Raw genomic sequence first — 25739 nt, forward strand, 5'->3', positions numbered from 1 at the left:
AAGAAAAGGGGAGGTCAGAGCACCCTTTCTGCACCTACTGTTTCTGAAGTGCCTTTAGTTCAAAGAAATCAATGTGCCAGAGTGGTGTATTCTGGGGTGGCATGTCCTGAACCCCTTCAGTGGCCTGGCCCAGAAGGGAGCCTGTGGACGGAGAGCAGTGGAGGGGTTCCAGGCAGGAGCAGCAAGGCTCGGTGCTGGGGAGGTGTGTGACTGGGGGCACGCTGATGAACATTTACTCCTTTAACCTTCACAAGAACCCCCGGGCCGGGCAGTCAGGGGTGTACACTCTACTGAAGGAGAAAACTGAAGTTCAAGTTCACTGCACGGCAGGGGCACAGCTGGGGCTCAAACTCCCCGGTCCAGTCTTCAGCCCCTGTACCCCAACCCGCAGGAATAAGTGAATGAATACATGAGGCTGGGTGCGCCTAGGGCACAGAGGGGCGAGGGAAATCTGCAGAGGAGGAAGCCCGCGCAGGCGGCAGACTCAAAGATGCAGTGCCAGGTGGGCCGCAGGGGGAGAGCTTTGATTCTGAGGGCAGTGAGAAGCCATGGGTAGGGAAGGGTGGTCAGTGCCATGGAAAATCCACCCTTGACCCTGAGGACACGCTCCCAGGAGCCCACCCACACCTCATGAACTTGTACAGACAAAGACAATGGGAGGCTGAGACCTGGAGCAAGGGCCTTGCCCCGGGCACGTGGCAAACGGAGGGGCAGCGTTAAGAGACCAGGCCGGCTCTGGGTAGAAGCGGGTGTGTCCTGCTCTGTGCTGCCGCACGCACGGTGGCACCTCTGGACCAACTCAACTTCCAGTCCTCTGCAGCCCCAGGTACCTAGTGACAAAGGAGGTCCAGCCCTGGTCCCAAGCAATGGCTCAGTTTGGAAAGTATCCTAGCTGGTGCCCGGCACATAGTAGGTGCTCAGCCAAGACGCGTGTCCTTCTCCCTCCCGTCTCTGACTGTTCCTTTCCTTATCACTCCTGTGCTGAGGCAGGAATCAGCGAAGGCTGGGGCACGGCATCCCAAGACAGCTGGGCCTGTGCTCAGGACCATAGGGCAGAGTCTCTTAGACCAGAGATCAGTAAATACGGCCCATGGGGCAAATCCCACCCACTGCCTGTTTCTGCGCAGCCTACGAGCTGAGAATGGTTTTTACGGATGACCATTTGCAATCGGTTTGATGAAACACTAACTCTAAACTCCAATTAAGCAAAATACGTTGCCTCTAAAAAGAACTCTATTCTGCTCATTAGTGGACCTGCATTACAAAACACTGGCCTGAATTATCATTATTCTATTTTGAGTTTTGTCAGTTAGAAAATAGTGAAAATCTGTTTTCTCCCTGCACAATGATTTTGCCCTCAAAGCCTGAAATATTGGTTCTCCACTCTGTCCTTCTACTCCTCACCCTGCCTGGGGCTCTCCAGATTTAACCAATCCCAGGGCTAATGACCCCCACCCGGCCTCCCCAGTGGCCGGTGCTGGCTGCGGCCGGTGTGCCTGACTGCAGGGCTGGACTGTGGACTCTCGGGCTGGTCAGCCCCACACCCAGCCTTGCCTTGGGACACAGCTGTTGCCCCGGGGGACCTGTGCCGCAGTGGCCTCGGGGAGCTGCTCTGGCTACTGGCTGGCAGCCTCAGCTCCCCTGAGCACTGAGCACATTCTTTTCTCCAACTCCCTGCGGGAGCCAAGGCCAGCGGGCGTGGGTGGCTGAAATCTCCTCGGTAACAGGGTCTGCCCCCCTTCTGCTTCCTCGCTGGGCCTCCTCCCTTAACCTGCCCCCCACCCCCCACACCTGCTCTCTGGCCCTCGGCCCCTCCCTGCTTGCTCCCTCCTTTCGCGGGCTCCATGTCACCATCTGTGGCACAGTCCCTCTCTGTCACTCTCCCTGCCAACCCCTCGTTCTCCTTCCTCCCTCCTCCTCTCTATCCTGCCTCTCTCTGCATCTCTCCCTCTCACCCGTGTCTCCTCTCCTCTCTTTCCTCCTCGTCTTCTCCCTGTCACGCATCTTTCATCACTCCCCCTCATTCTGCCTTTCCTCCTACTCACGGTCTCCTCTCCCTCTCTCTCTCCCCCTCCCTCTTTTTCTCTCTCTCTCTCTCTCTCTCTCTCCACCTCCTCCCGACCCCCTTTCCCCTCTATTTCTATTGGTTTGTGCATCCCTTGTTCCCCTTTTCTCTTCTTCAACCTGGGAAGCTTCCCCCCCTCTATCCTTGCCCCTGCCCCCCCAGGATGTGTCCTGGAGACGGGGGGTAACGTACCAGGCGCTGGTTGGGAAGTCAGGGCCGGAGACCAGATGGGAGAGGCTCTGTGGACAGCCGTGGCCGAGGGCCTGGGAGGGGACCTGAGCCCGCAAGCAGTCTAGAAGTGGGTGCCGCGTGGGGACCCCAGTTAGGAGTGCCCTCCTAACCAATCCCAGGGCTAATGACCCTGGGGACTGGGCAGAGAGAGGGGGCAGCAGAATGATAACCAGCCTGGCGGCAAGGAGGGAAGCCCTCACCCCATGGGCAGGTAAGGAGGCTGGGGCCCGGATGATGTCCCGAAGTGGGGGGGGTCCCGGAAGCCCATCCTCTGCCCAGGATGAACTTGGGAGGCTGGGGCTGGGGAGGCAGAGGTTGGGGAGTCCCAGGGAGGCAGGAGGGGGAGGCCTTCCTGTGACCTCCCGGTCGGTTGCAGGGGCAGGGGCATTAGTCTCAGAATCTTGTGCCATGATTCCAGGATCTCGGAATCACAGAATCGCAGGCTGTCAGGGCTGGAGGGAGCCAGATGCGTCATGTCGTTGGCTTTCCCAGCTCACGTGGCAGCTCTCCTGAGCTCCCACTCCATACCCGGCACTGTGCTTGGCACGCCTCCATTTAATCTCTGCAAACAACCCTGGGAAGTGGTCCGCTTGTCTTCCATACGATGAAACTGAGGTCCAGGGGGGGAGAAGTGACTTGCCCGAGGTCACACAGCAATTTGGCGTCATCGCCCTGCAACAGAGCCCAAGCCCCCAACCCTGGGCCCGTGGGGTGTGCTCCTGGGATAAGGCCCCAGGCCTGGGGTGCGAGTGAGTCAGTTGGCACTGACAAGCGTAAGCCAGGTCTCTTTGGGGAGGAGGCCCAAGGGTGTAGAGGACAAGCAGAGAGCCAGGGGCCATCGCCCTGCACTCTTCAGGACTGTCATGACCTTTGATTCTTCTCAGCCTGAGGCCTTCAGAGGAGCCAAGTGGGGCCAGGAGGTACTGATGGTTTAGAAGTAGACAGAACTGAGTTCAAATTCTGGCTTCTCACTCTCCAGCTGGGTGACCCTGTGCAGCTTACTTAACCTCTCTGAGCCTCAACTTCTTCCTCTCTAAAAACTCTCCCTCTTGGGCTTCTTGAGGATCTCGTGATGTGCGTCTGAGGCTTCCGTCTGGGGACAATGTCCCACCTTGGAGCTCTCCTTGCTGAACTGCTTGGCTGTTCACATTTATGGCTGTTCTGGGTGATGTCCTGGGTTCTGGGGTTAAGAAATAAATCAATCAGGGCCCCTGCATTCAAGAGCCAGTGTTCTAGCGGGTGAGAGATGGGCAAATGGAGAATGATTGGGGTGCCTGGCCTCCCTGAATTATTAGGGCTGTGGGGCTCAAGGCAGCCACTCACCCTCTCTGTGCTGTCTCCTCCTGAACAGTCCTCCGAGGAGTCCGCCCCCAGCTTTCAGGCAAGCTTGTGCCAAAGATAAACCAGACAGGGAGGAAAAGTCCCTCCTTCCCAAGGATGAACTAGATCATGCACAGGATTCCAGCTCTTTAAAGAAAAGACGGCACCTCAATTGCAGGTCTGGCTTACATGCTTGGAAAGCTGTAATTTCCCTGCTTCTGCTGCCTGGGCCCCTCAAACTTTGACAGGGAAGACCGGCCGAGATCAAGGTGGAGACAGGGTTTTCCAGGAGGGGGCCAGGGGTTCTGGGAGGGGCGACTGCATTCCCTGGTACAAAGGAGGGTCTGGCTAGGCACGCCGCGTTCCTGCCAGGACCATGTGTGTGTCAGCGCATGCGCTTGTGGGTGCACAGACCTGTGCTGGGCAGGCGTGGGGGTGGGGCAACCTCAGAGCTTACCCCCAGTGGGCTACCCCAGGGGCATCTGTCCCTGAAGCCTGGAAATTAGGCCTGCCCAGCTCCTTGCTTCTCTCGCGAGCCTGGTGCTCCCCTCCCTCATCTAGCCCTGGCTTGTGATTGGCTGACCAGCAGGGATGCTATAAAGAGGATCTGGGTACATCACAGGGCGGCAAGGTAGATGGTGACGCGGGTCCCCTGCCAAGGAGGCAGGGCTCTAAGGTTCCAGGTTCCACAATTCCAGGTCTAAGATGGACTCATTCTAGCATTCTGAAATTCTAACATTCTGGGATTCAAGGATACTGAGTCTAAAATCCTATGGCCGTAAGATTCTCTGACCGTTCTAAGAATTTAAAATTCTATTTTGAGATCTCTAAGGTCTATTAGGGGAGGAGTCCATGATCCTCATAGCTCAAAGTCCTGAGGGCAACTGGGAAAGCAGGATATCAACTGGGCACTCAGGTGGGTGCCTTCCCAGGCCTGGCTTCAGTTTGCCAGCCTGTGGAATGGGCGTAGAGGTGGTCACTACAAATTTTTCTAGATTTGCCACTTCCTAGCTGTGACCAGAACATGTGACCTCACGTTTGCTCCCCATCTGTGCAGTGGGGATGACAGTAGTGCCTCCCTCATAGGACACCATAGGATACTGCAGTTCACCAGCTTAGCCTGGCACCTGGCACAGTCAGGGCTCAGTGATGAGCAGCTAGCAGCACTGTTAGGATCCTCTAGCCCACTGTCTAGGTGCCCCTCCCTTAGTGCTGCTGTTCCAGGCTCAGGAGACCTGATGAAGGGTTGGGGAGAAGGATGGGTTGAGGACAGGTTGGGGGATGACCCAGGCTCAGAATCCTTCTCTTCTCCCAGCCCCAGGAACAGGGAGGAGATGCTCTGAGCCCAGCCAGCTTGGGATGCTTTTGGAGAAGCCATGGCCTAGGGGTTCCCTGCTACCCTTGACTTCACCCAGCCTGGCACTGTAAGTCCGCTGCAGCTGGAGGTCCTTGGGGCAAGGGTAGCCAGGCGTGCTCAGAGGCGTTTGTTTGGATTTGGGGTGCCTTTCCTTCCCAGGAGCTTTGCACCTCAACAGTGATGTCCGTATAGGGCGGTGCGGACCACAGCTCCCAGTGGAGGGAGGAACTGCAGGCCCAGTGTCAGGGATATTAGAAGAAGAGCTTCTCCTCTGAGAGATTTCTCTTCCCTTCAGAGTTTCCTGCAGGGAGAATCTGAGGACAGCCAGGAGCCAGGGGATTGGGGAATAATTAGGAAGAAGGGGTGCAGTGGGTGGTCCAAGCCCCAGAGGAGGCTCCTGCTTCCAGCCTGGCCCTGCCTGGGCCTCCTCCTGAGCGTGGCTTTCCGCAGTGGGGTCGGACATTCCCCCTTGGCATTGGAATTGGTCCACTCCAGGCTTCTCTGGTTCATTTGATGCCTGACACTGAGGCAGAGCTTGTGCCTATGGGAAAGTGACAGGGCGGAAAGCAGTGGGGAGGGTCCAAAGCTGGCTGGAGACTCCACACGGGAGGGGATCAGAGTCTTGCAGGGGAGCCTGGAGGAGCCCCAGCTTCTTACACGCAGGCATGGGGTGAGAAAGACACTAAGAAAGCACATAGAGTGCAGTGGGGGCTCTTGCTTGTGCTGAAAACATTCCCTTCTCCAGGCAGCTGGCCCCTCCAGCCAGGGGGCGGGGCTACTCTTGGATAGCATCTACTAAGTGAATTATAAAGTTCACCAACCCCAGCCCGCCGCTGGGGAGAAGGGGCCTCAACCACCTTCCCCCCAGGTTCATAGTCAACCTTCCTGGGCAGGGTGTTTGGGAGGGGCATAGTGGGATGGCCCAGGCTGATGGGGGGGTGGGGGGTGCTAAGGACTCTGACTCCCAGGGGAGGGGACACCCCAAGCCTGTGGTTCTTAACTCCATTTGGAACCTGAAGAATCTGATATTAACCTTCACCTGGAGTTTAGGGCGTTCATGGATCCTCTAAAGTTCATGTAGGGAGCGGGCTTCCAGGGGAAGGTCCTGTGATATGAAGCAGTGTTTTTGGGATGTCAGGACGAGACCTGTTGTTCTCGCCAGCAATGCAACCCACTTCACAGGGGCCTGCCAGCTGGGGCCTCACATGTAGAAAGGAAGGGCAGGTATTGGTTGATGAAACAGTATGACTTCATGCCGCACACCACACTCTCTCTCCACGATGAAGAATGGTCACCTCACCTCCCCGAGCCTCAGTTTCCTCATCTGAGAAAAGGGGATAACATGACTCAGCCTTGCGGCGCTGTGCAGGGTGAATGAGATGGCGCACTTCCCATCCTCTGAAATCTCTCAGACGATGGGAGGATGGGCGTGCAGCAGGTCCCCAGGTTCAGCGTGATGGGAGAGGGCAGCACAGAGAAAGCCATTCTCTGCTGTGACCCAGCTGCTTTTCCTTCCCCCAGGCAAATAGCTGACTGTTGACCAACCTCCCCTCAGCCATGGACATGCTTCCTCCATCATTGGTGTCCACGACCTCAGAACCTGAGAATGCCTCCTTGGCCTGGCCCCCAGATGCCACCCTGGGCAACGTGTCGGTGGGCCCAAGCCCAGCAGGGCTGGCTGTCAGTGGTGTTCTGATCCCCCTGGTCTACCTGGTGGTGTGTGTGGTGGGCCTGCTGGGTAACTCGCTGGTCATCTATGTGGTCCTGCGGCACACGGCCAGCCCTTCAGTCACCAACGTCTACATCCTCAACCTGGCAGTGGCCGACGTCCTCTACATGCTGGGGCTGCCCTTCCTGGCCACGCAGAACGCCGCGTCCTTCTCGCCCTTCGGCCCCGTCCTGTGCCGCCTGGTCATGACGCTGGACGGCATCAACCAGTTCACCAGCATCTTCTGCCTGACCGTCATGAGTGTGGACCGCTACCTGGCCGTGGTACATCCCACCCGCTCGGCCCGCTGGCGCACGGCTCCGGTGGCCCGCACGGTCAGTGCGGCTGTGTGGGTGGCCTCAGCCGTGGTGGTGCTGCCCGTGGTGGTCTTCTCAGGAGTGCCCCGTGGCATGAGCACCTGCCACATGCAGTGGCCCGAGCCGGCAGCGGCCTGGCAAGCCGGCTTCATCATCTACACGGCCGCACTGGGCTTCTTTGGGCCGCTGCTGGTCATCTGCCTCTGCTACCTGCTCATCGTGGTGAAGGTGCGCTCAGCTGGGCGCCGGGTGTGGGCGCCCTCGTGCCAGCGGCGACGCTCCGAGCGCAGGGTCACCCGCATGGTGGTGGCTGTGGTGGCGCTCTTCGTGCTCTGCTGGATGCCCTTCTACGTGCTCAACATCGTCAATGTGGTGTGCCCACTGCCTGAGGAGCCTGCCTTCTTCGGGCTCTACTTCCTGGTGGTGGCACTGCCCTACGCCAACAGCTGTGCCAACCCCATCCTTTATGGCTTCCTCTCCTACCGCTTCAAGCAGGGCTTCCGCAGGGTCCTGCTGCGGCCCTCCCGCCGCGTGTGCAGCCAGGAGCCCACTGCGGGGCCCCCGGAGAAGACTGAGGAAGAGGATGAAGAGGAGGAGGATGGGGAGGAGAGCAGGGAGGGGGGCAAGAAGAAGGAGATGAACGGCCGGGTCAGCCAGATCACACAGCCTGGCACCAGTGGGCAGGAGCGGCCGCCCAGCAGAGTGGCCAGCAAGGAGCAGCAGCTCCTACCCCAAGAGGCCTCCACTGGGGAGAAGTCCAGCACCATGCGCATCAGCTACCTGTAGGGGCCTGGGGAAAGCTGGGGTGGCCCGAGGAAGGGGCAGAAGCCATGGGTGTGCCTAGGGCGTACTTCCCAAGGTGCCACAGGCCCATGATAGGATGTTGAAGGGCCTGGGCTTTGATGCTATTGCTGCCGGGACTTGCTGTGTGACCTCGGGTAGGTTGCTTCCACTCTCTGGGCCTTGTTTTCTCCTCTGTGACTCAGGGATAGGAGTCATCAGCCTGGATGAGCTATGTCAGATGAGAGGTTTGGAGGGCACTACTGCTGAGCTGACCTTGCTGAGCGAGCAAAAGGTGGGTGCAGACTGGCCTCCCCCCAGGCCTGGAGTGTGTGGGGGCATCAACCTGAATCTTGACCCTCAGAGGGATAAACCAAGGCCAGGATTTCTTGGGCTCAGAGTCAGGGACACGGGAGCTGCTGGGGGCTGGGCTGGAAACCTAAACAGAAGAAAGCCTAACCTGGTGGGAGGAGTGGCGCAGAAATGATCAGGCCCCAGATCAGCTCCCTCCCCTCGACTGTGAGGCCTTGGACCAGCTCTGCTCCTCTCTAGGCCTCAGGCTTCACCCGGGGAAACCCCAACAACCTCCACGCCCTTTTGGCCCAGGCAGTCAATGCTGGAGGTCCTGTGCTCCTGGGCGCAGAGAGAACAGGTGAATTTCCCAGGAAGGGAGTGAGGTCCAGCTTCAGGGTCTCCCACTGCCTGGGCTCTTTCAAGGCCCTGCATCTACTTTTGTACTTGTCATTTTTGTATTCGTTTTCTTAAAGAGGGACCTCAAACTGCATAAGCTTAGACCACCCAAAGCCTGGCTCCGCCCCTGCTGAGGTCAGCCTCCGAATCCCCAAGGAAGCTCACGTTGGGTCTTACGGCTGGAGTAGGGGCTCCTGGGGGTTCCCAGGTCTTTGAGGGCTTCCAGTCACCTCCTTGTAGGAGGGGCCACTCCTGTTTCTCTCTTTGTGACCCATATTCTCCCTTCCTGGAGACTGAGGCAGAGACCCAGCCCACGGGGACTGGCATGGAAAGGCACAGTGTCTGCTGAAGAGTGCTGTGAGGAGAAGGAAGAGGAAGGGAGAAGAGGAAGAGGAAGAAGAAGGAAGAGGAAGACAAGGGGGAAAGGGGAGGATGAGTAGGGGAAGAAGCACAGATCTGTTTCCTGGAGCCGTCTTTGGCCTCCCTGGGCTGAGCTCAGTGTTAGCATCTGTGAACCTGAGTTGCTGACAACAGCCCCAACCAACCAGTGCTGAGGGAAGGACACGATCAGGGTGGAACAGCCAGGGTGCAACGGCAAATGCACAGAGTACAGACAGGCACAGGGCCTGCGTCCCTGAGGGGCCTGAGAGTGCTGCCAAGAAGGGCTCAGGCCTTAATAAAGCCCTAGGGTGAAGCTGGCTACCAGGGACATCGGGAGGACCGGGGAGCCCCTGGTGGGTGGGGAGCAGGCCTCCCCATGCTCTGTCATCCTGGAGACTACAGGTCGAGAGGCCCAGGAAAGACCAGAAGAGGTTGAAGTGGGACCGTGGAGGGGGACCACGGGGAGCAGCCACCATCCAAGGCTGGGCCTAGACTCCGTCCCAGAGATGGTCCCTCAGAGCTGTGGTGAGGCTGGCCCTGGGAGGGTGGGACCCCCGGGGAAATCCCTCCACTTCCCCACCCCCTGCAGAGGGCAGGGGTCCTCAGGGAAAGCACAGGAACCAGACTTTTGGAGACTTGGATCTTCAGCACACCTCAGGGTTCTGGGCTGGCATGGGCCTTCCGGGCCTCAGTTTCCCCATCGACAAATGGAGATGAATCACAGCTTGGCTGCCTCCTGGGATCTAACAAGAAAATGAGTCATGTGAGGTAACTCCCAGGCTCACTGCAACGGGTAGGGTGGGGTGTATCAGATTATAAAGTGGGGGTACCCTCCTCACCCCCAGGCTCGGCCTATACCCCTCTCTCCTTCATCAAGTGGCCTGTCTGTGTCTGTCCTTTGGGGTGGTGACACTGTAGGCCATGAGAAATGGGCAGTCTGGGGGTCAGAGGCCAAGGGTCAGGGAGGCAGGGCTTGGGGAGAGTGTGAGACCCTCAGAGGAGAAGGAAGTTTATAAAACCACATTTTATGTGGAGACGGAGGCTGGAGGCCCAGCTCTGGGACTTGGTCTGGGGTTCCTTGAGGAAGATCTGAGGGTCTAGACGAGAGAGGAAGGATGCCCTGGCCTTCTGGCCTTCTCTGGCTGATCCTGCCTTCTTGCTGCCTGAGACAGGAGAGCAATGTCCTAGAAGGGTCCCCGGGAGGCCAGTCAGGAAACCCTTTGCTGCTTCTGTCTCTAGCTCTTGTCAATAAAGATGGTGACATCTGATAACAGCTGTGGCCTGGGCCAATTTATCTGCCAGACACTGTGTCCAGATGGCTGTGAATGTGCAGGTGTGTGTGGGCTCCGTGCACCCTGGCCTCTTCGGGTGTGATGTCCCAGAGTCCAGGTCCTTCAGGGAACGTGGAAGGTACCCTTGATGGGGCTGAGCCCACATCCTTATAAACCTTGATCCAAAAGCAGTAGATGTCCTTTCTCCCTATTATCCAAATATTAGATTTCAGGGAAGAAAGTGGATTGGCTGGCTCCAACTAGGTCACATGATGGTCCCTTGGGCCAATCACCAAAGCCGTGGTGATAGGGTGCCATGGTTGGCCGGGTGCAGGTCATGTGCCTACATTTCCAGCCACAGAGAAGGTAGGGCACTGTGATGGACAATCTGGCCTGGCCCATGGGGCAGAGGTGGGTCGGGGACAGCCTACTAATGGCTAGGGGAGGTGGGCCAGGCACCAACAACCAACAACACGCGGGTCTGGGTGTGTGTGGGGTTTGCTGTGTGTGGCTCCCTTTGCTGGGTGTGATATTGTGTGTCCAGGTGTGTGTGAGCCCAGTGCAGGGTGCATAGTAGGTGGTCAGGATAACTTAGCTGCATCCATGAGTGAATGTGCACTGGGGTGTGACATGCGGCTGGTGTGTAAGTGGTGGGAGCAGAGGAACTGCTGGGGCGCCAGTGTTGGGTGGGAGTGGCTGCCTGGGCAGGGTCCCTCGTCTGGTCCTGGCAGCCCTTGCTTCCCCACCACACTGGGTGTCCCCACCTGTGCATGCTCACGTGCAGCCTGTGTGTGCGTGTGCTTGTCCCCCACACACGTGTGTCTGGCAGCCTTGTGTTCCCAGGGCCTGGCAGTGCTACCATGGCCTTTCTTAGGAGTATCTGGAATGAATGAACAGAGGGGGCCACTGCATGTCACAACTCCAGGGGGGACTGTACACGCTGTGCCTCTAACTTCCTGTGAAGCTACAGCACGGTGCCTCTGAATAAATGAGTGAGAAGGGATGGGGCTCCTGAAGGAGCTGGTATAGGGTTTGGGGCTAGAATTTGTGGGTTAGGGGAGCCACTGGGGCTGTAGGGTGAGGGGAGGCTCTGCAGCTGTGAGCTGCAGCAGGGAGGGAGGGGTGATGATAACTCACCTTGCCCACTCCTCTCCTCCTCCTCCAGCCATTGAAGTTGCTCAGACCCGAGGCTTTACCTTGAACTTGTCTCTCAGAGGCGGTTGCCAGGCAACAGCCCTCGGCCACCAGGCTCTGGACCAGGACTTCCTGCGTCAGCATCAACATTATCAGAGGGGAGACGGGAACCCGCAAGGCCTGGGGCGGGAAAGACCACGGCCTCCAGATCTTTGGGATCCTCTTTACCTAGAAAGGGTGGGACAGGTGGAGGCCACGGACCCATGGGAGTTGACAGCCTGGACTCGACAGGACTCGACACAGCAGAAAACACAGCGAGAGGTTGGGTGCGGTGGCTCCCGCCTGTAATCCCAGCACTTTGGGAGGCTGAGGTGGGCGGATTGCTGGAGCTCGGGAGTTCGAGATCAGCCTGGGCAACATGGTGAAATTCTGTCTCTACCAAAAATACAAAAATTAGCCAGGCATGGTGGTGCATGCCTGTGGTTCCAGCTACTTGGGAGGCCAAGGTGGGAGGATCGCTTGAGCCCGGGAGGCAGAGGTTGCAGTGAGCCAAGATTGTGCCACTGCACTCCAGCCTGGATGACAGAGGGAGACCCTGTCTCAAACGAAAAACAAAAAACAAAACAAAAAACCACCCCAAACCGAAAAAAAAAACAAAGAAAAACAAACAAACAAAAACATCCAAAACCAAAAACCAAAAAACATGGCAAGAAGGCCAGGCTGTAGTGTGAGGGGCACTCCCTGGAGCTGTGCAAGGCCACCATCCCACCAAGCCTCAGGGTACTCCCCATCTCTGGCAGGCCCTGGTGAGCATCTCAGCAAGTCCGCCGGAAGGCTGAGGGAGAAATGTCTCCCTGAAAGTCATGGGGCCAAAGTCAGCGCGCCTGGGTCCCAGGCCTCCCACAGCAAACCTACTGTGTGGCCTTGGGCCATTTATTTCACCTCTGGATGTAGTTCACTTAGCTAACAAACGCTTTTCTCAGCACCAGCTATACGCGAGGCCCTGACATGCAGCCACGGGCTGGTGCAGGCAAATGGACACGGGTCCTGCCCTCTCAGCACCCGTAGGCAAGCACACGAGGAAGTGTAGCCCTATTTTGGGGGCTCAGTGGGGAGGGAGAAGTGCAGCATGCTCTGAGGGTGGAGGGCTGGTGGGGGGTGCATCTAGAGTGGAAGTTTCAGCCTAAGTGTGCCAGGCAGAGGTATCTGCACGTGCTAAGGTCCTGAGCTGGAGAGAGGCAGTGAGTGAAAGAAAGGTAGTGAACAGTCCCCTTTTGAGGGACAGAGGCTGTGTCACATAGGGCTTCCTAAGGCATCTATTCCTGTTAAGGCTGAATTGTGTCCCCCCTAAATTCCTATGTTGAAGTCCTAACCTCCACAGCCCCAGAGTGTGACCTTACCCGGAAATGGGGTCATTGCGTTGTAGGTAGTGAAGAGGTCACACTGGAGCAGGGATGGCCCCTAATCCAATACGACTGGTGTCCTTAAGAAACGGGGAGGCCGGGCATAGTGGCTCATGCCTGTAATCCCAGCACTTTGGGAGGCCGAGGCGGGTGGATCATCTGAGGTCAGGAGTTTGAGGCCACTCTGGTCAACATGGTGAAACCCTGTCTCTACTAAAAATACAAAAATTAGTCAGGCATAGTGGCATGTGCCTGTAATCCCAGCTACTCCGGAGGCTGAGGCAGGAGAATCTGGGAGGCCTGAATCAGAGGCGGAGGTTGCAGTGAGCTGAGATCGCGCCACCACCCTCCAGTCTGGGCAACACAGTGAGACTTCATCTCAAAAAAAAAAAAAAAAAAAGAAAAGTGGAGATTCAGACACAGACAGGCACCCAGGGAGATGCCATGTGAACATGAAGGTAAAGATCCAACAAGGCATCCGCAAGTCAAGGAAAGCCAACGACTGCCAGCACAGCAGAAGCTAGGAGCAAGCCTGAAACAGCTCCTCCTTCCCTTGCAGGCCTCAGAAGGAACTAACCTTGCCGAGGCCAAGCCTGGACTTCTGCCCCTAAAACTGTGAGACAATCAGGTTCTGTTGTTTAAGTCAGCCAGTGTGTGGTGCTTTGTTAAGGGAGGCCTAGCAAACTCTTAATTCCCACTCTTGCAAAATGGAAATAAAGGCCCCTTCTCTCCTGAGTCTCCCAGAGGACCTATTGGGTTAACCCATTCATTCCTTCAAACTCCCCAACAAGAGCTTATTGGGTGGTTGCCAACTGCAAAAAGCTGAGGGCAGAGAAGTCCAGTACAAAGCCTTCCCATCTTCTAGGAGCCAAGGAAGTGATGGCAAGGATAAGAAGTACAGAGAGTAATTCCTTTTTTTTTTTTTTTTTTTTTGAGATGGAGTTTTGCTTTGTCACCAGGCTGGAGTGTAGTGGTGGGATCTTGGCTCACTGCAACCTCTGCCTCCTGGGTTCAAGCGATTCCGCTGCCTCAGCCTCCCAAGTAGCTGGGACTACAGGCATGCGCCACCACACCTGGCTAACTGTTTGTATTTTAGTAGAAATGGGATTTCACCATGTTGGCCAGGATGGTCCTGAACTCCTGACCTGGTGATCCGCCTGCCTCAGCCTCCCAAAGTGCTGGGATTACAGGCGTGAACCACCTCACACAGCCCAGAGAGCAATTCTTAAGCACATGGACTCTGGAAGTGCCTGGGCTTGAATCCCAGCTCATCTTCACTAGTTGTTTGATTTTTAGCCAATTAATTAACCTCTCTGTGCCTTAATTTTCTCCTCTCTGAGATGAGCAGGAGAGTAACTGTCCCTATTGCTAGGAAGTTTAATGAGTTAATATTTGTAAACAGCACAGGACAGTGGCTGACACACCATACATGCTGTGTGTGACACATGCATGAGAAGTGCTCCAACAGGAGTAAGAATTCCTCTGCGGTGGGGACGAAAGTGTCCCAGATTATAGTCCAGATCAGTGCAAAGAGAGAACCAGAGCGTGTCCACAGGGAAGGCATGGACCTTCCGGGTCCTGACGACATCTCTGACACGAATTTTATCCCTGAAGACAGTAGGGCCCGGGATGGTCATGTGGCTTGCCCAGGGTTACGGCACCAGGAGCCAGACCCCAAACATGGTTTTCCCAGGCCCTAGTCCAGGGCCCATAGTCTAAAAACAAAACTATGAAAATGGAGGCTGAGTGGACAGGAGTGATGCTAGGGGTGGGGAGAGCTCTGAGGCCACTAGTGTCCCTGGTGGCCACTGGCCATGGCAGACAACACCCCCCGGGAAGACCCAACAGGCAGAGGGCAGCCCAGGCCCCATGGGGACATTGGCTCCTCCCCAGAATCCCAGCAGGCCTCCAGCAAGCCTCATAGCAGCATGCACCACACCGAGGGGTGAATGATGGGCACACATGAGTGCACACGTGTGTGCGGAGGGTGAGACAAGCCGTCACTTTCTCATAGGCTCAAAAAAAGTGGCTGGGCCAGCTGGGCACGGTGACTCATGCCTGTGCACTTTGGGAGGCCGAGGCAGGCGGATCACGAGGTCAGGAGATCGAGAGCATCCTGGCTAACACAGTGAAACCTCGGCTCTACTGAAAATACAAAAAATTAGCTGGGCGTGGTGGCACACACCTGTAGTCTCAGCTACTTGGGAGGCTGAGGCAGGAGAATCGCTTGAACCGAGGCGGAGGTTGCAGTGATCAGAGAACATGCCACTGCCCTCCAGCCTGGGTGACACAGTGAGACTCCATCTAAAAAAAAAAAAAGGTGCCTGGGCCACACTCAGGGTCCCCCGGGGTTCCAGACACCTCAGGTTCTAGCTCACACTCTCCTGGAGCCCACCTCCTCTGTCATCATCTTACAGGTGGAGAAACTGAGGCCTACGGTGGGGGTGGGGTGTATCGGAGCCCAGCAGGGGAAGAGCTGGGATGCGGCCTCTCCACCCTTCTGTCCGCTTTAAAGGCCAGCAAATGTGTCAATATTTGCTCAGGGGAACTGCTGGCTCAACAGGCCCCAGAGCCTGCCTGGTCTCTCCCTCTGTAAGATCAGGGATTGCCTCTGAGCTCCAGCCAGGACCCTGCGCCTGCTCTTCAGAAGGGAGGGGTTCTCCCTGCTGGGCCGTATCAAACGGCAGCTACCAGAGGGAGAACGGAACAAACGCACGATGCCCGTTACGTGGGCGGCAGTGGCAGGTGAGTTCCTGGCCACGCAATCGGGTTTGAACCCCAGCGCCACTACCTCTTAGCGCTGAGTGCCTCTGAGCCAGCCTCAGAATCTCTCGTAGACTCAGTTTCCTCATCCGGAAAATGGGCTCCCACGCCCATCTCAAAGGCCGGTCGCAGGGCTGCGGGGACAGCTGGGAGGTGGCTCTGTGCTTCCCAGGCCCGGCAGGGGGCGCCACGGGTCCTCAGGCCTCGCCCAGTCGCCGCGTGGTATCCCCACCGCAGCTCCGCTCGGCTGGACTCGTCTCTATTCGGCGATACTTGGCTCCACTCGGCCAGGCTCGGCTCTGCTCGGCTGTATTCGGCAGCACTCGGCCAGACTCGGCCTTGTTCAGATCCGCTCGGCTTCACCCCAAGCCGGAAGCGCAAAGGCACTTTCCCGGAGCTGCGGAGGTCCGGGGTTGTAGGCCAAGAGAGGAGGGTCCTTGGCCTTTGGGCCCTTGGCGCTGTCGTGGTTGTGGGGGTCCTGCTTGCCTGAGCCCTGGGCTATGCAGAGGGAGCCACGAGCCAGGGCTTGAGGCCGAAGCGGGTGGAGAGGGAGGGGCTCCCTGAGCCTGGCGTGGGGGCGTCGTTCCCATTCCTTTTGCAAGGAGAAAGGGAGAAGTTGGCGCCAGCCACACGCTCCAACATTCTGGCTCTGCCACTGGTCGGTCTGTCGTGTCCGGGGAGGAAGTTGCTGGCCCTCAGTGTCCCTAAGTCTCGGTTTCACCTCCATCAATCAGCAGGTTTCCCGCTGGGGCAGAGGGCCTGCCGCGGCGCTGGCGCTCTCCAGACTGTTTCCCCTTTTGTAAAACATGACAGCCCGCCCAACTCCGCTGAACACCTTTGGGATCCGACGTCCTGAAAGCCCAGGATGGGGAACCTGAGTCCGGAGGGCGAAACTTTCCCGGCCCCTGGGCGGGTCAACGTGGGGGATTCGGTAGAACCAGACCCGGGGCCCTCCTGGCGGGAGGAAGCCGGTTTGTGTGTGTGTGTGTGGCGGGGGGGTGCTGCGGGGACTGCGGGGGTTTGGAGGAAGAAGCGAGTGCAAGGGCGCCCTGGCCTGCCCCAAATTTCCCTGAGGGGACGGGCTGGTGGGACAGGCGGGGGCGGGGAGCGTCACAGGTTCCCGGGCGCGGGGGCTCTGCCCAGCAGGAGGCGCTGGCGTCTTCCTTTGTTGAAATTGATCTCTGCGCCTGAACAATTAGATCTGTGACTTGCCACTCACAGCCTACATAGCGGACACCAGGAATCATCATGTTTACTGCCCTGTCTCCTTTTTTGACAGGCACACATTTTATGTTTTAAATACATGAAGCACGCGGTGCTTTGTAAGCGCTGACTGAATGTGCTTATTTTCACACCCTCTCCTGACCCTGGGCTAGAATGTGGGCGAGTGCAGGATGGTGGTCAGGGGCTTGGCTCGTGGTCAGTATGTGCCTCATCTATCTCGTCGGTAAAAGGGACAGACGACGTAACACGTGTGCCCACCTCAGAGCATTGTTGGAAGGATTAGAGGAGTCAAGACGTGGAAGGCCCACAGAACGGGTGGGGCAGAAAAGCCAGCTTCTGGGGGCAGGGGAAAGGGTGGGGGGTGGCTGGGGAAACAGGGTCCATACCCTGGGTTTCTGCATTGGGGTTACTCCTTTGCTGCTGAGGGTGATAGCAGGGTGATGAGAGCCACCCTGGGCCTGCACTCCTCCTGGTCATGCTGTTGTCCTGGGTTCCAGGGTGCCTGGGAAAGGGCACACAGCTTTACTGACGGGTGGCCAGTGGGGAGCGCCCCCATTGGGCATTCCACCAGTGGGCTCTGATGGTTCTGGTCTCCCCATGTTTATCTGGCCCAGGGACACCAAGGCTCAGAGAGGTACACTTGCCCAAGGTCACACAGCTAGGAGGGGGAGCTGAGTCATCACCCAGGTTTGTCTGCCCCAGGGCTGGAGCTCTGTCTCCAGGCCACCTGACCAGCTGAGGAGATTGTCAGAAAGGGCTGGGACACCAACGGATGACGCACAAATGGAGGAATTTTAGGCCTGGTCAAAGCTAGTGGGAGGGAAAATATTGAAGTGTAATATTCCAGAGTACTGTCTTGTCTGCTCTGACTCCTGCCAGCTGCCCTGCACCTAGACGAATAGGAGGCTCTTCTCTGGGGCATTGCATGGCCGGGAGCCAAATGAGCTGGCCCCAGAACCTGGTGAGTTGCCTGGCTTTTCAGACCTCAGCCTCCTCACCTGTGAAGTGGGTTGAGCAGCTCTTCTCTGCAGAGGAGCTGTTGAGGGCGGTATGAAACACTGCCAGGCACACAGTTGGCCCTTGACAAAACCATTCCTTTGTCCCCAGCCTGTTTCTCCCCAAGTCCCACTGATCGTTCTCTCCATCCCCGTTTCCTCAGAAGGTCAGGGTTTTCTAAGCCCGAAGGCTTGGAGCCAGCCAGGAGCTGTCTCCCTCTCCAGTGCTGCCGACTCAACCCTTTTCCCTTAGAAGCTGCAGGGAGGGAGGCTCCACTTGGCATCCTCCCTCTGCAGCCCTGGTTCTGTGCCCTGGGAATGCTGCCTGGGGCAGGGCCACGTAGAGGGCAGAGCCAGTGCAGGCCTTTGGGTGTTCCCGGCAGCCAAAGTCCTTTAGTCTGCTTTCCTTTGGGCCCCCTTGCACCCCTGAATGGACGACCTGGGGGATTCCAAGTCGGTTTGGGAGGGGTAACAGCGCGAGGCTGGAGGTTGGGAGAGTCTGGCTGTCATCCCAGCTTGGACTCCAGTCTGCTACGTGACCTTTGGGCCAAAGATAAATCCTCCCTGGGCCACAGTGTCCCTGCTGGTCAGATGAAAGAATCAGATGAGATAATCTCTGAGGATCTTTCCAGGCTTCATATTCTTTTGTTTGATTATCCCCCAAGTAATTGGAAATTGGAGGCTCAAGGATGAGCCCTGGTCGAGGATGCCTAGCCCAGGGGCTGTCCCATCCTCCACACTTTGCCCAGCTGTGAGTGGGGACTGGGATTTAGCACCCAAAGCCCCAGATTTAAATATATCCTCCCCAACCCTACCAGGGTCCCCACACTCCTGCACCTCCCCCTTCCCAGGATGGCCCTGATCGGCACGCTTTGTTCCCCACCCATGCCCAAGCCCCAAGGGAACTCCATCGGGTTGGAGAGTCTTCTGTTCTGTAGGGGGCTTTATTCTTGTCTACCAGCTATGTGACCTTGGGCAAGTCACTTCAGCTGCCTGACCCCAGCTCCCTAGGACTAGTTGAAGTAATGAATAGAAACACCCTTTGGGGACCAAAAGCCCCGAGAGAGATGAGACCTAGCGCAGGCAGTAAGTCCTCAACAAATGTAGAATAGGAGGATGCAGTGAACAAGCCGGCCAAAACCCACCAAATCCCTTAGGGGAGGGCAAGGGACATTTGAGACAGTCTTTATGCAGGAGTCTCGGGCCCCAGGAAGCCAGGGCAGAGAGTCTTTGCCAAACTTCCCCCTGCCTAACAAGAAGGAAACTGAGGCAGGACGCTGCCCAGACCCAGAGGCACACAGGCTGCCGTCCTGTGAACTTGTTGGGGGTCATTTCCAAAGGGGAATAGTTCTAGAAGACCAGGATGAGTCAGTAACAATGGCAGAATTCCAGTCAGAGGAAGAAGACTTTGGTGTAGCTGGGGCTGGAGCATGGGGGAGCGACTTGGCTGCTGCCCTGGTCCTGTGTCAGAGGTGTTAGAACCAGAGCGACTCCATCTTGAATAGGGGCTGGGTAAAATGGGGCTGAGACCTGCTGGGCTGCATTTCCAGGAGGTTAGGCGTTTTTAGTCACAGGATGAGATGGGAGTCGGCAGGACTGGTATCACAAGATACAAGTCATAAATACCCTGCTGATAAACAGGATGCGGTAAACAAGCCAGCCAAAACACACCAAATCCAAGATGGTGATGAAAGTGACCTCTAGTCATCCTCACTGCTCATTATACACTAATTATAATGCATTAGCATGCTAAAAGACACTCCTACCAGCACCAAGACGGTTTACAAATGCCATGGCAATGTCCAGAAATTACCTTATACAGTCTAAAAGTGAGAGGAACTCTCAGTTCTGGGGAAATCTCCCTTTTCTTGGAAAACTGATTAATAATCCACCTTTTGTTTAGCATATAATCAAGAAATAACCATAAAAACAGCCAACCAGCAGCCCTCAGGGGTGCTCTGTCTATGGAGTAGCCATTCTTTTGTGTCGTTACTTCTCTATAAACTTGCTTTCACTTTGTGGACTCACCTCAAATTCTTTCTTGTGCGAGTCCAGGAACCCTCTCTTGGGGTCTGGATTGGGACCCCTTTCCAGTACCATTCTTCTGGTGAACCACAAAGGGACAGTACCAGAGAAGCCCACCAACCCAAAGGAAAAAGACCACAGCCCCAGTTGGCCGACTTTGAGTAAGTGAGGGGTATTTTATCCTGGGTAATGTATAGATTGGGGTTAGGGTCCCTCCTAAGAAATAGGGGGTTAAAGGTCCCTCTTAGTAAAGGGCAAAGATGCTTGTCAGAAACTGGGTTGGAGGCCCAGCTGAAGAAGGTTGGAGTCCTTCTTAAGATCTAGGGAGGTAGAGATCCCCCTCGGTAAAGTCCCTTGGTAAGGAGAAATGGATTAGGCACTACGGGACGTTAACCACCATTCTCTTTGGATTAATCTGCCTTGCACTCTTTGCTGACAGATGTGGGTGACAGGATTAGGCATGTACAGGATCATGGGACATGGGGAGCTTTCTTCTCCCCAACGGGGGAGACTTTAGAGATGACCAGATTGCTGGAAAAGCTACCTTTGCCACTGACAAGCGACCTCCTGAACTATTGATTCAGTGTCAATGGAATGGGTACCTTTGGCCTCCCTGAGCTCCTCGGCTTCTCCACCCCCTGGCAGGCAATGCTTTTCTTCCTCTCTCCTTTCTCTTTTCTATCTTTTCTGTCACTCAGGGTGACTGTCCACTCTTCCCTCTTGCCCACACACCACATATTGAAACTCCTGGTTGGAGGGCATTCCACCTCACTTGGAGTGGATCAAAGATGACAAGGGCCACTGGGAGCAAGTTTGAGCCTTGCCAGGTTGATGTTGGGCACTGAGTGGGGTGGCTAGTGTCCTGAAATGGAAAATGTTAATTTGGTTTCCCCATGCAGCCTGTTGGACAGCATCTTACAAAATTAAGAGGCTTTTGCCTGTGGTTCCATGAAATGGAAAAAGATGATTTCCTTTTGTAACGTGGCTTGGCCCCCATAGCAATGGCACAGTAAGCGGGGCCATCAAAGCCACAGACAGAAAGGGAACCCAGAAACCTGGCATGCTGACAAAGGGTAGGAATTTCTTACCAGTCAGGCTTCTGGCCTCTCTTTGTGCAAACTGGTTGAATAAATGATAACAATCACTGTTTGTCTCTCCTGCAAGGAATTTCATTAATACGAAAAAGGATTCATGGGGGCTAGTCTTAAGCTTTAGAGAATCTGGTGTACTTTGTGCTATGGGTTTTTCTTTCTGTGTCAATTTGTCATAAAAAGAGGTACTATAGGATAGAATGTGGGCCTAGGACCCCTATAAGCCCATTATTCAAGTTGGCCCAGCAAACTGGTCAGTTACAAAGTTTGCGGCAAGTCCCTGAAACAAAAACTAGATGTTTCTGTCTTGTCTTTTTTTATGTCCTTGGGAGTTTGACCTTGTGATCATGTGGGAGTACTTTCTTTTAGTCTCCACCATCCAGAGGACAGGAAACTGGGGGTTCATGTGATAGCCCTAAAAATTATCCTGAGCTGTTAAAAGCCTTTGCAAACTTGAAATTGGCTTCTCTAGGCTCCTTCCAGGAAGAGTTAAAAACTGTCCAGTGCTGTGGCTCAGTGGGTAAGGACTTGTCTTTTCACTAGTGGTAGACCCAGGTTCAATTCCCATCTTAGGGAATGAGTCCTTTCTGGTTTAATATCTATGTTACTTTTGCCATTTATTGATTCTCTTCCCCTCTATAAACAGCTTCTGACTTCTCGTTTGAATTTTCCTTTCTCTGAGCTACCCTTGGCGATTCTAGATCTTGTAAAAACTCCTTATCACCTCTCTGAAAATACCTTGTATACCTGGGTTAAGTGATAACCTTAGTTAAGGCTTACCGGTTTCACTTGGGAGGTTACTGTTGGTGAAGTTCAAAAGCCAGAAATATTGGCTGTTTGTTCTGGCTAGAGTCTGGTAACAAGATTTGGTTAAAAGTCAGCTTAATTAAAAATGGATATCCAAGCTATACATATATTTAAAAGGCCTTTATGCTTTTTTTTCTCTTCTTGGGTCTTAGTTTTCTGAAAAAAGTTTTTCTTTTCAGTTGACTGAATTGTTTTCACCATTTTGTCTTCTTCCCGCTCTTGATGCCCCACCTGAGAGGACCTAACATAAATTTTAATAGCCTGGGACTTGTCGGTAAAAATAGGAGGTGTCACAGACCCTGTTTTGGGAGAAACCTCTGTTCTCCTCATGGATCCCCAGGAACTGAAAGCAGATAGCCCACTCTGAAAATCTAAGGCTCCGCTCTGCTTTGTACTGTGTTATCTGACAGTTTTGACTTTTGGGGATATCAGAAATTACTCTGCATTGTAAGAGAGCTTTTAGCCTAGCTATGTAATAACTAGGTGGGAAATATACTTTTAGGGATGGCTAATGGCAGTTCTGGGGGGATACTTGGCTCTTCGCACATTTGGATCAGTAAAGCATACTCTTGGCCACCTAGGAAGTATGGAAGCATCCCCACCCTCCATTGAAAGATAAGACTGCCATGGGGGATGGGCTGATTCCCTCTCTTTGGGATCCAGGATCCAATATAAAAATGAGACCCTTAATTTTGGAGATCTGTTTTGCCTTCCAGCTGTGCCGTCTTATTAGGCCTTAGAAACTGCAGGCTTTCCTGGCACTGTTTCTTGAAGGGCTCCACCCTGAAGTCAGTAATCCAATTCATAAACTTAAAAATTGGCAACTGAAAAATCTTAGAACTACTGGATCTTCTGTCTGTCTGTGTATTTATATATGTTGTCTGTGTGATGTTGATATATGAAAGGGCTCTGATTAATTGGCTTAAAAATAATAAGTACTTAAATCAAATATTGTGTCAGAAAAATAGAAACATGAATGCCTTTTGGTTCACATGACTTTAATAATCTTTGGGAAATAAAGACACTTTTAAAGATTATTGGTAAAATTAAAATATCTTCAAACTTTAGACATTTGGTCTAAATTAGGCAGGTCAGATATTAGGTTTGCTAAATGCTTCAAGGTTATAAACGGCATCATTGACTTTTGAAAATTGCCCAGCTTACCTGCTTTCGGGCCATTAGAGTCTAGATAAGGCCTGGGGACTTGTTGAGTTAACCATGCCCCCAGCTATGCTGGAAAGAGTCAGACCTTATCTGCACTTCTGCCCAGTGTCCTAGGCTCCACACCTGGAACATAATTAAAACCACTTACTTACCAAGTTTTTCACCAAAAATAAAAGTTGCTAAGAGTTAACATATGTAATTGAGACTACTGGAAAAACATTTTTATATGCAAGGTGTGTAAGGAGAGTAGAATATGCTTTTGGTAAGAAGATTATACGAAAGCATGGGAATGTGGATACTCCCCCCCTACTTTAGAGGGTTAAAGGATTGTTTCAAGTTAGGTTGGATAAAGCTTGAGCAAGTTGTGGAAGGTTTGCGAAAGATTAATCTTGTAAAAGAAATTCTGTGTGAACCTATTGGCTTAAGTTAAAGGGACATTATTCAGTTTTTCCATAAATTAAATATGGAATAAAAGTATAACAAGGTTTTCTTAGAGCACTGGTATACTCTTTAACAAGAAAATTGTAAAGAGCTATAAAAGGTTTATGAGAATCTTACCTCATGGTCAAACATTAAAATTGGATAGAGTTGTCTATAAGGCTTTATTATGAATTGGGTTTGACATTAATAGTACACAAATGCAAAGGTAAAATTTGGCTTTCTCTCTTGAACAAGTTTTTCATGTAATATTGAAAAATAATTAAAGATTTTTGTTTGCCTTTTGAATAAGCTATAGAAAAAAGAAGGGAAACAAAAGAGATAGTTTTTTTTGGAAAGCTAAGTCTTCCCTTTATCAGTAAGTAAAGGTTTTTGCCTTTAAAAACATCTTTGAGTTATTCTGGCCAAATAAATGGCTTATGGTGACCTGGGATGCTATTTTGTAGTATCAAATGTTTTCAATTTTTGATATTTGACAAACTTTCCAAAATCACATTCTAAGTTATGTCTTTTTCTAACCTGATTAGTCCTTTAGATATTAGGTCCCCTAAAGTCCAAAAATGACATATTTGGCTTATTTGGTACATTAAAATAATACAGGAAGCATTGTCAAATATGAAATTGTGTTTGGCTTTCTTTGGGCTGTGTTTATATAAATATGTTATTGGTATGTGTTCCAAAATTATGGGAAACTCCTATAATTCTGATATGAACATTATCAATACTAATGTTCATTATCAATAATAATTATAATTGTTATGTTAAGTTGTTATGTGCCACAGAGGTATCCAAATTTCCTAGTCAATGATATTAATTGTTTAACCATGGCTGCCCTAAGCCCTTTTGTCATCCATAGACAATTGTTGTCTTGTTTTTATTCTCTTCAAAAGGTGGTTTATAATCAGCCATAGAACTTTGATGAGTACTCTTAAATGCAGAGAGAAAGAAAACAGCATCCAAGACTCTCCTGGAAAACTAACACGTATATATCAAGCAAAACAGGAATTAATTGCATAGACTGAACTAATAAAAGACTGAAATAATCTTTTATGACTTTTTGCTTAAAATGTTGTTGATCTTTCTGTTTTGTTTTTCAGAGTCAAGAAACCCTTGAGCTATTTTTCAGAGTCAAGAAACTTCTTGAGCTATTTACAGCTTTTAACAATTGAGTAAAGTATGCTCCTATAAGGATTATAAAACAAAGTTTTGTCCAAAAACAAAATTTGGAATATATTTTTTTCTCCCTACCTGATTTCTCCAGAATTTGGAAACTATTTGTGAGTATTCTTAACTCATGGCAATATAGTTATTTGCATAAGTGCAGTAAGAACCTGTTTTTCCTTCTTTCTTCTTTTTTTTGTTTTTTTTTGTTAACAGGGCATAATTGGAGAAACTGGTTATTTAACAAGGGTTTGACTGGAATGACATGCTTTCAGATGTAAACAGACCTCTTTAAGGAATTAAAGTTGACTAAGAGGGCCAATAAAAGCCCCTTAGAAAAACTGGTTTAGTACCTTGTGTATGAAGTCCCTGTATGGGGTTCCTGACCTGTGGTAAGTAAAGAATGTAACTTTCTGACAGGCCCAGGAGCCCCAAGTTATCTTGGGACCTCAAAAGGAGAGGAATTTATCTAACTCATACAGGTACTTGCAGGCATAGGTAAATCCATGGCTGGGCTCAAAGCTTTAAAACATCTAAGATACCTTATGAAACAAAGCCAATTTTAAAAGGAGCCTATATGGCAAATAATTATATTTGCTGCATTTTATGCAAATAATGAAGCCAAGTGTAATGAGACTAAAGCTTATTTTGCAAATAAATTGGTCCTATGATGATTTTTTTTTTTTAAATGGGAGATTGGAGAGAGAAAAAACAATGTTTCAAAAAATATGGTACACCTGTCATTAGATTCTAGTCTTATCCATTGTTTTTGAGTTTTTTTCTGCAATTTAGACTGACCTTCCTCCTTTCTGTGAACCAAACAGTTACCCCTTGACTGTTTCTCATCAGAAACAAGAGGGATGGATAACATAAAAATCTGGAGCAGTATCTAATTCTGGGCATGTATTGGAATCATCTAGCAACTCCATATCAGCTCGTCTAGCAATTCCTGTGACTAAGAATGCCTAACCTCCTGGGAATGCAGCCCAGTAGGTCTCAGCCTCATTTTACCCAGTAAGTCAATACTAATTGGCATTCTTGCCCAGTTTATGGAAAACCTTCTTATTTGCTTTACTTGGGATAATTTTACTTATTTTACTTTGCTGTTGTAGAATATATTGCTGTTATACTCTTTGTGTAAGAATGCAAGATAAGCTTACTCAATGCTTTCTTAAATTGAACTCATATTAACCTTCCAGATATCACCTTTTGTTAGGACTCAGAGTTATGAATAACTCTGAACATTCCAACATTTTCTTACTGAGTTCCTCTTTGCACCAAACACAAGAGACTCTAATAGTTAGGCAGGAATATTATCGCCCCTATGCAGCCTGAAGAAGTTACAGAAGATGGATCTTCGTCCCTCTATAACCCTTAAGATTAAGAGTTCCCTCGTAAAAGAGAGTAGGGAAAT

At 52.6% G+C, this 25739-nt stretch overlaps 1 protein-coding gene across 2 annotated transcripts; it reads left to right on the forward strand.

The window, feature by feature from the left end:
• Nucleotides 1-1936: 1936 nt before the first annotated feature.
• On the forward strand, nt 1937-10117 carry SSTR3 (somatostatin receptor 3). Of its 2 annotated transcripts, none has more exons than XM_011964286.1 (2): nt 1937-2507; nt 6495-10117. In XM_011964286.1, the coding sequence occupies exon 2, from the start codon at nt 6531-6533 to the stop codon at nt 7782-7784; it is 1254 nt and encodes a 417-aa protein (XP_011819676.1). In that variant the 5' UTR covers nt 1937-2507; nt 6495-6530; the 3' UTR covers nt 7785-10117. The 2 variants fall into 2 exon arrangements, with proteins under 2 accessions (XP_011819676.1, XP_011819677.1); XM_011964287.1 differs by lacking the exon at nt 1937-2507 and adding an exon at nt 3372-3794.
• Nucleotides 10118-25739: the final 15622 nt, after the last annotated feature.

Source organism: Colobus angolensis, unplaced genomic scaffold, assembly GCF_000951035.1.
Source record: "Colobus angolensis palliatus isolate OR3802 unplaced genomic scaffold, Cang.pa_1.0 Scaffold65, whole genome shotgun sequence".
Lineage (NCBI taxonomy): Eukaryota > Metazoa > Chordata > Mammalia > Primates > Cercopithecidae > Colobus > Colobus angolensis.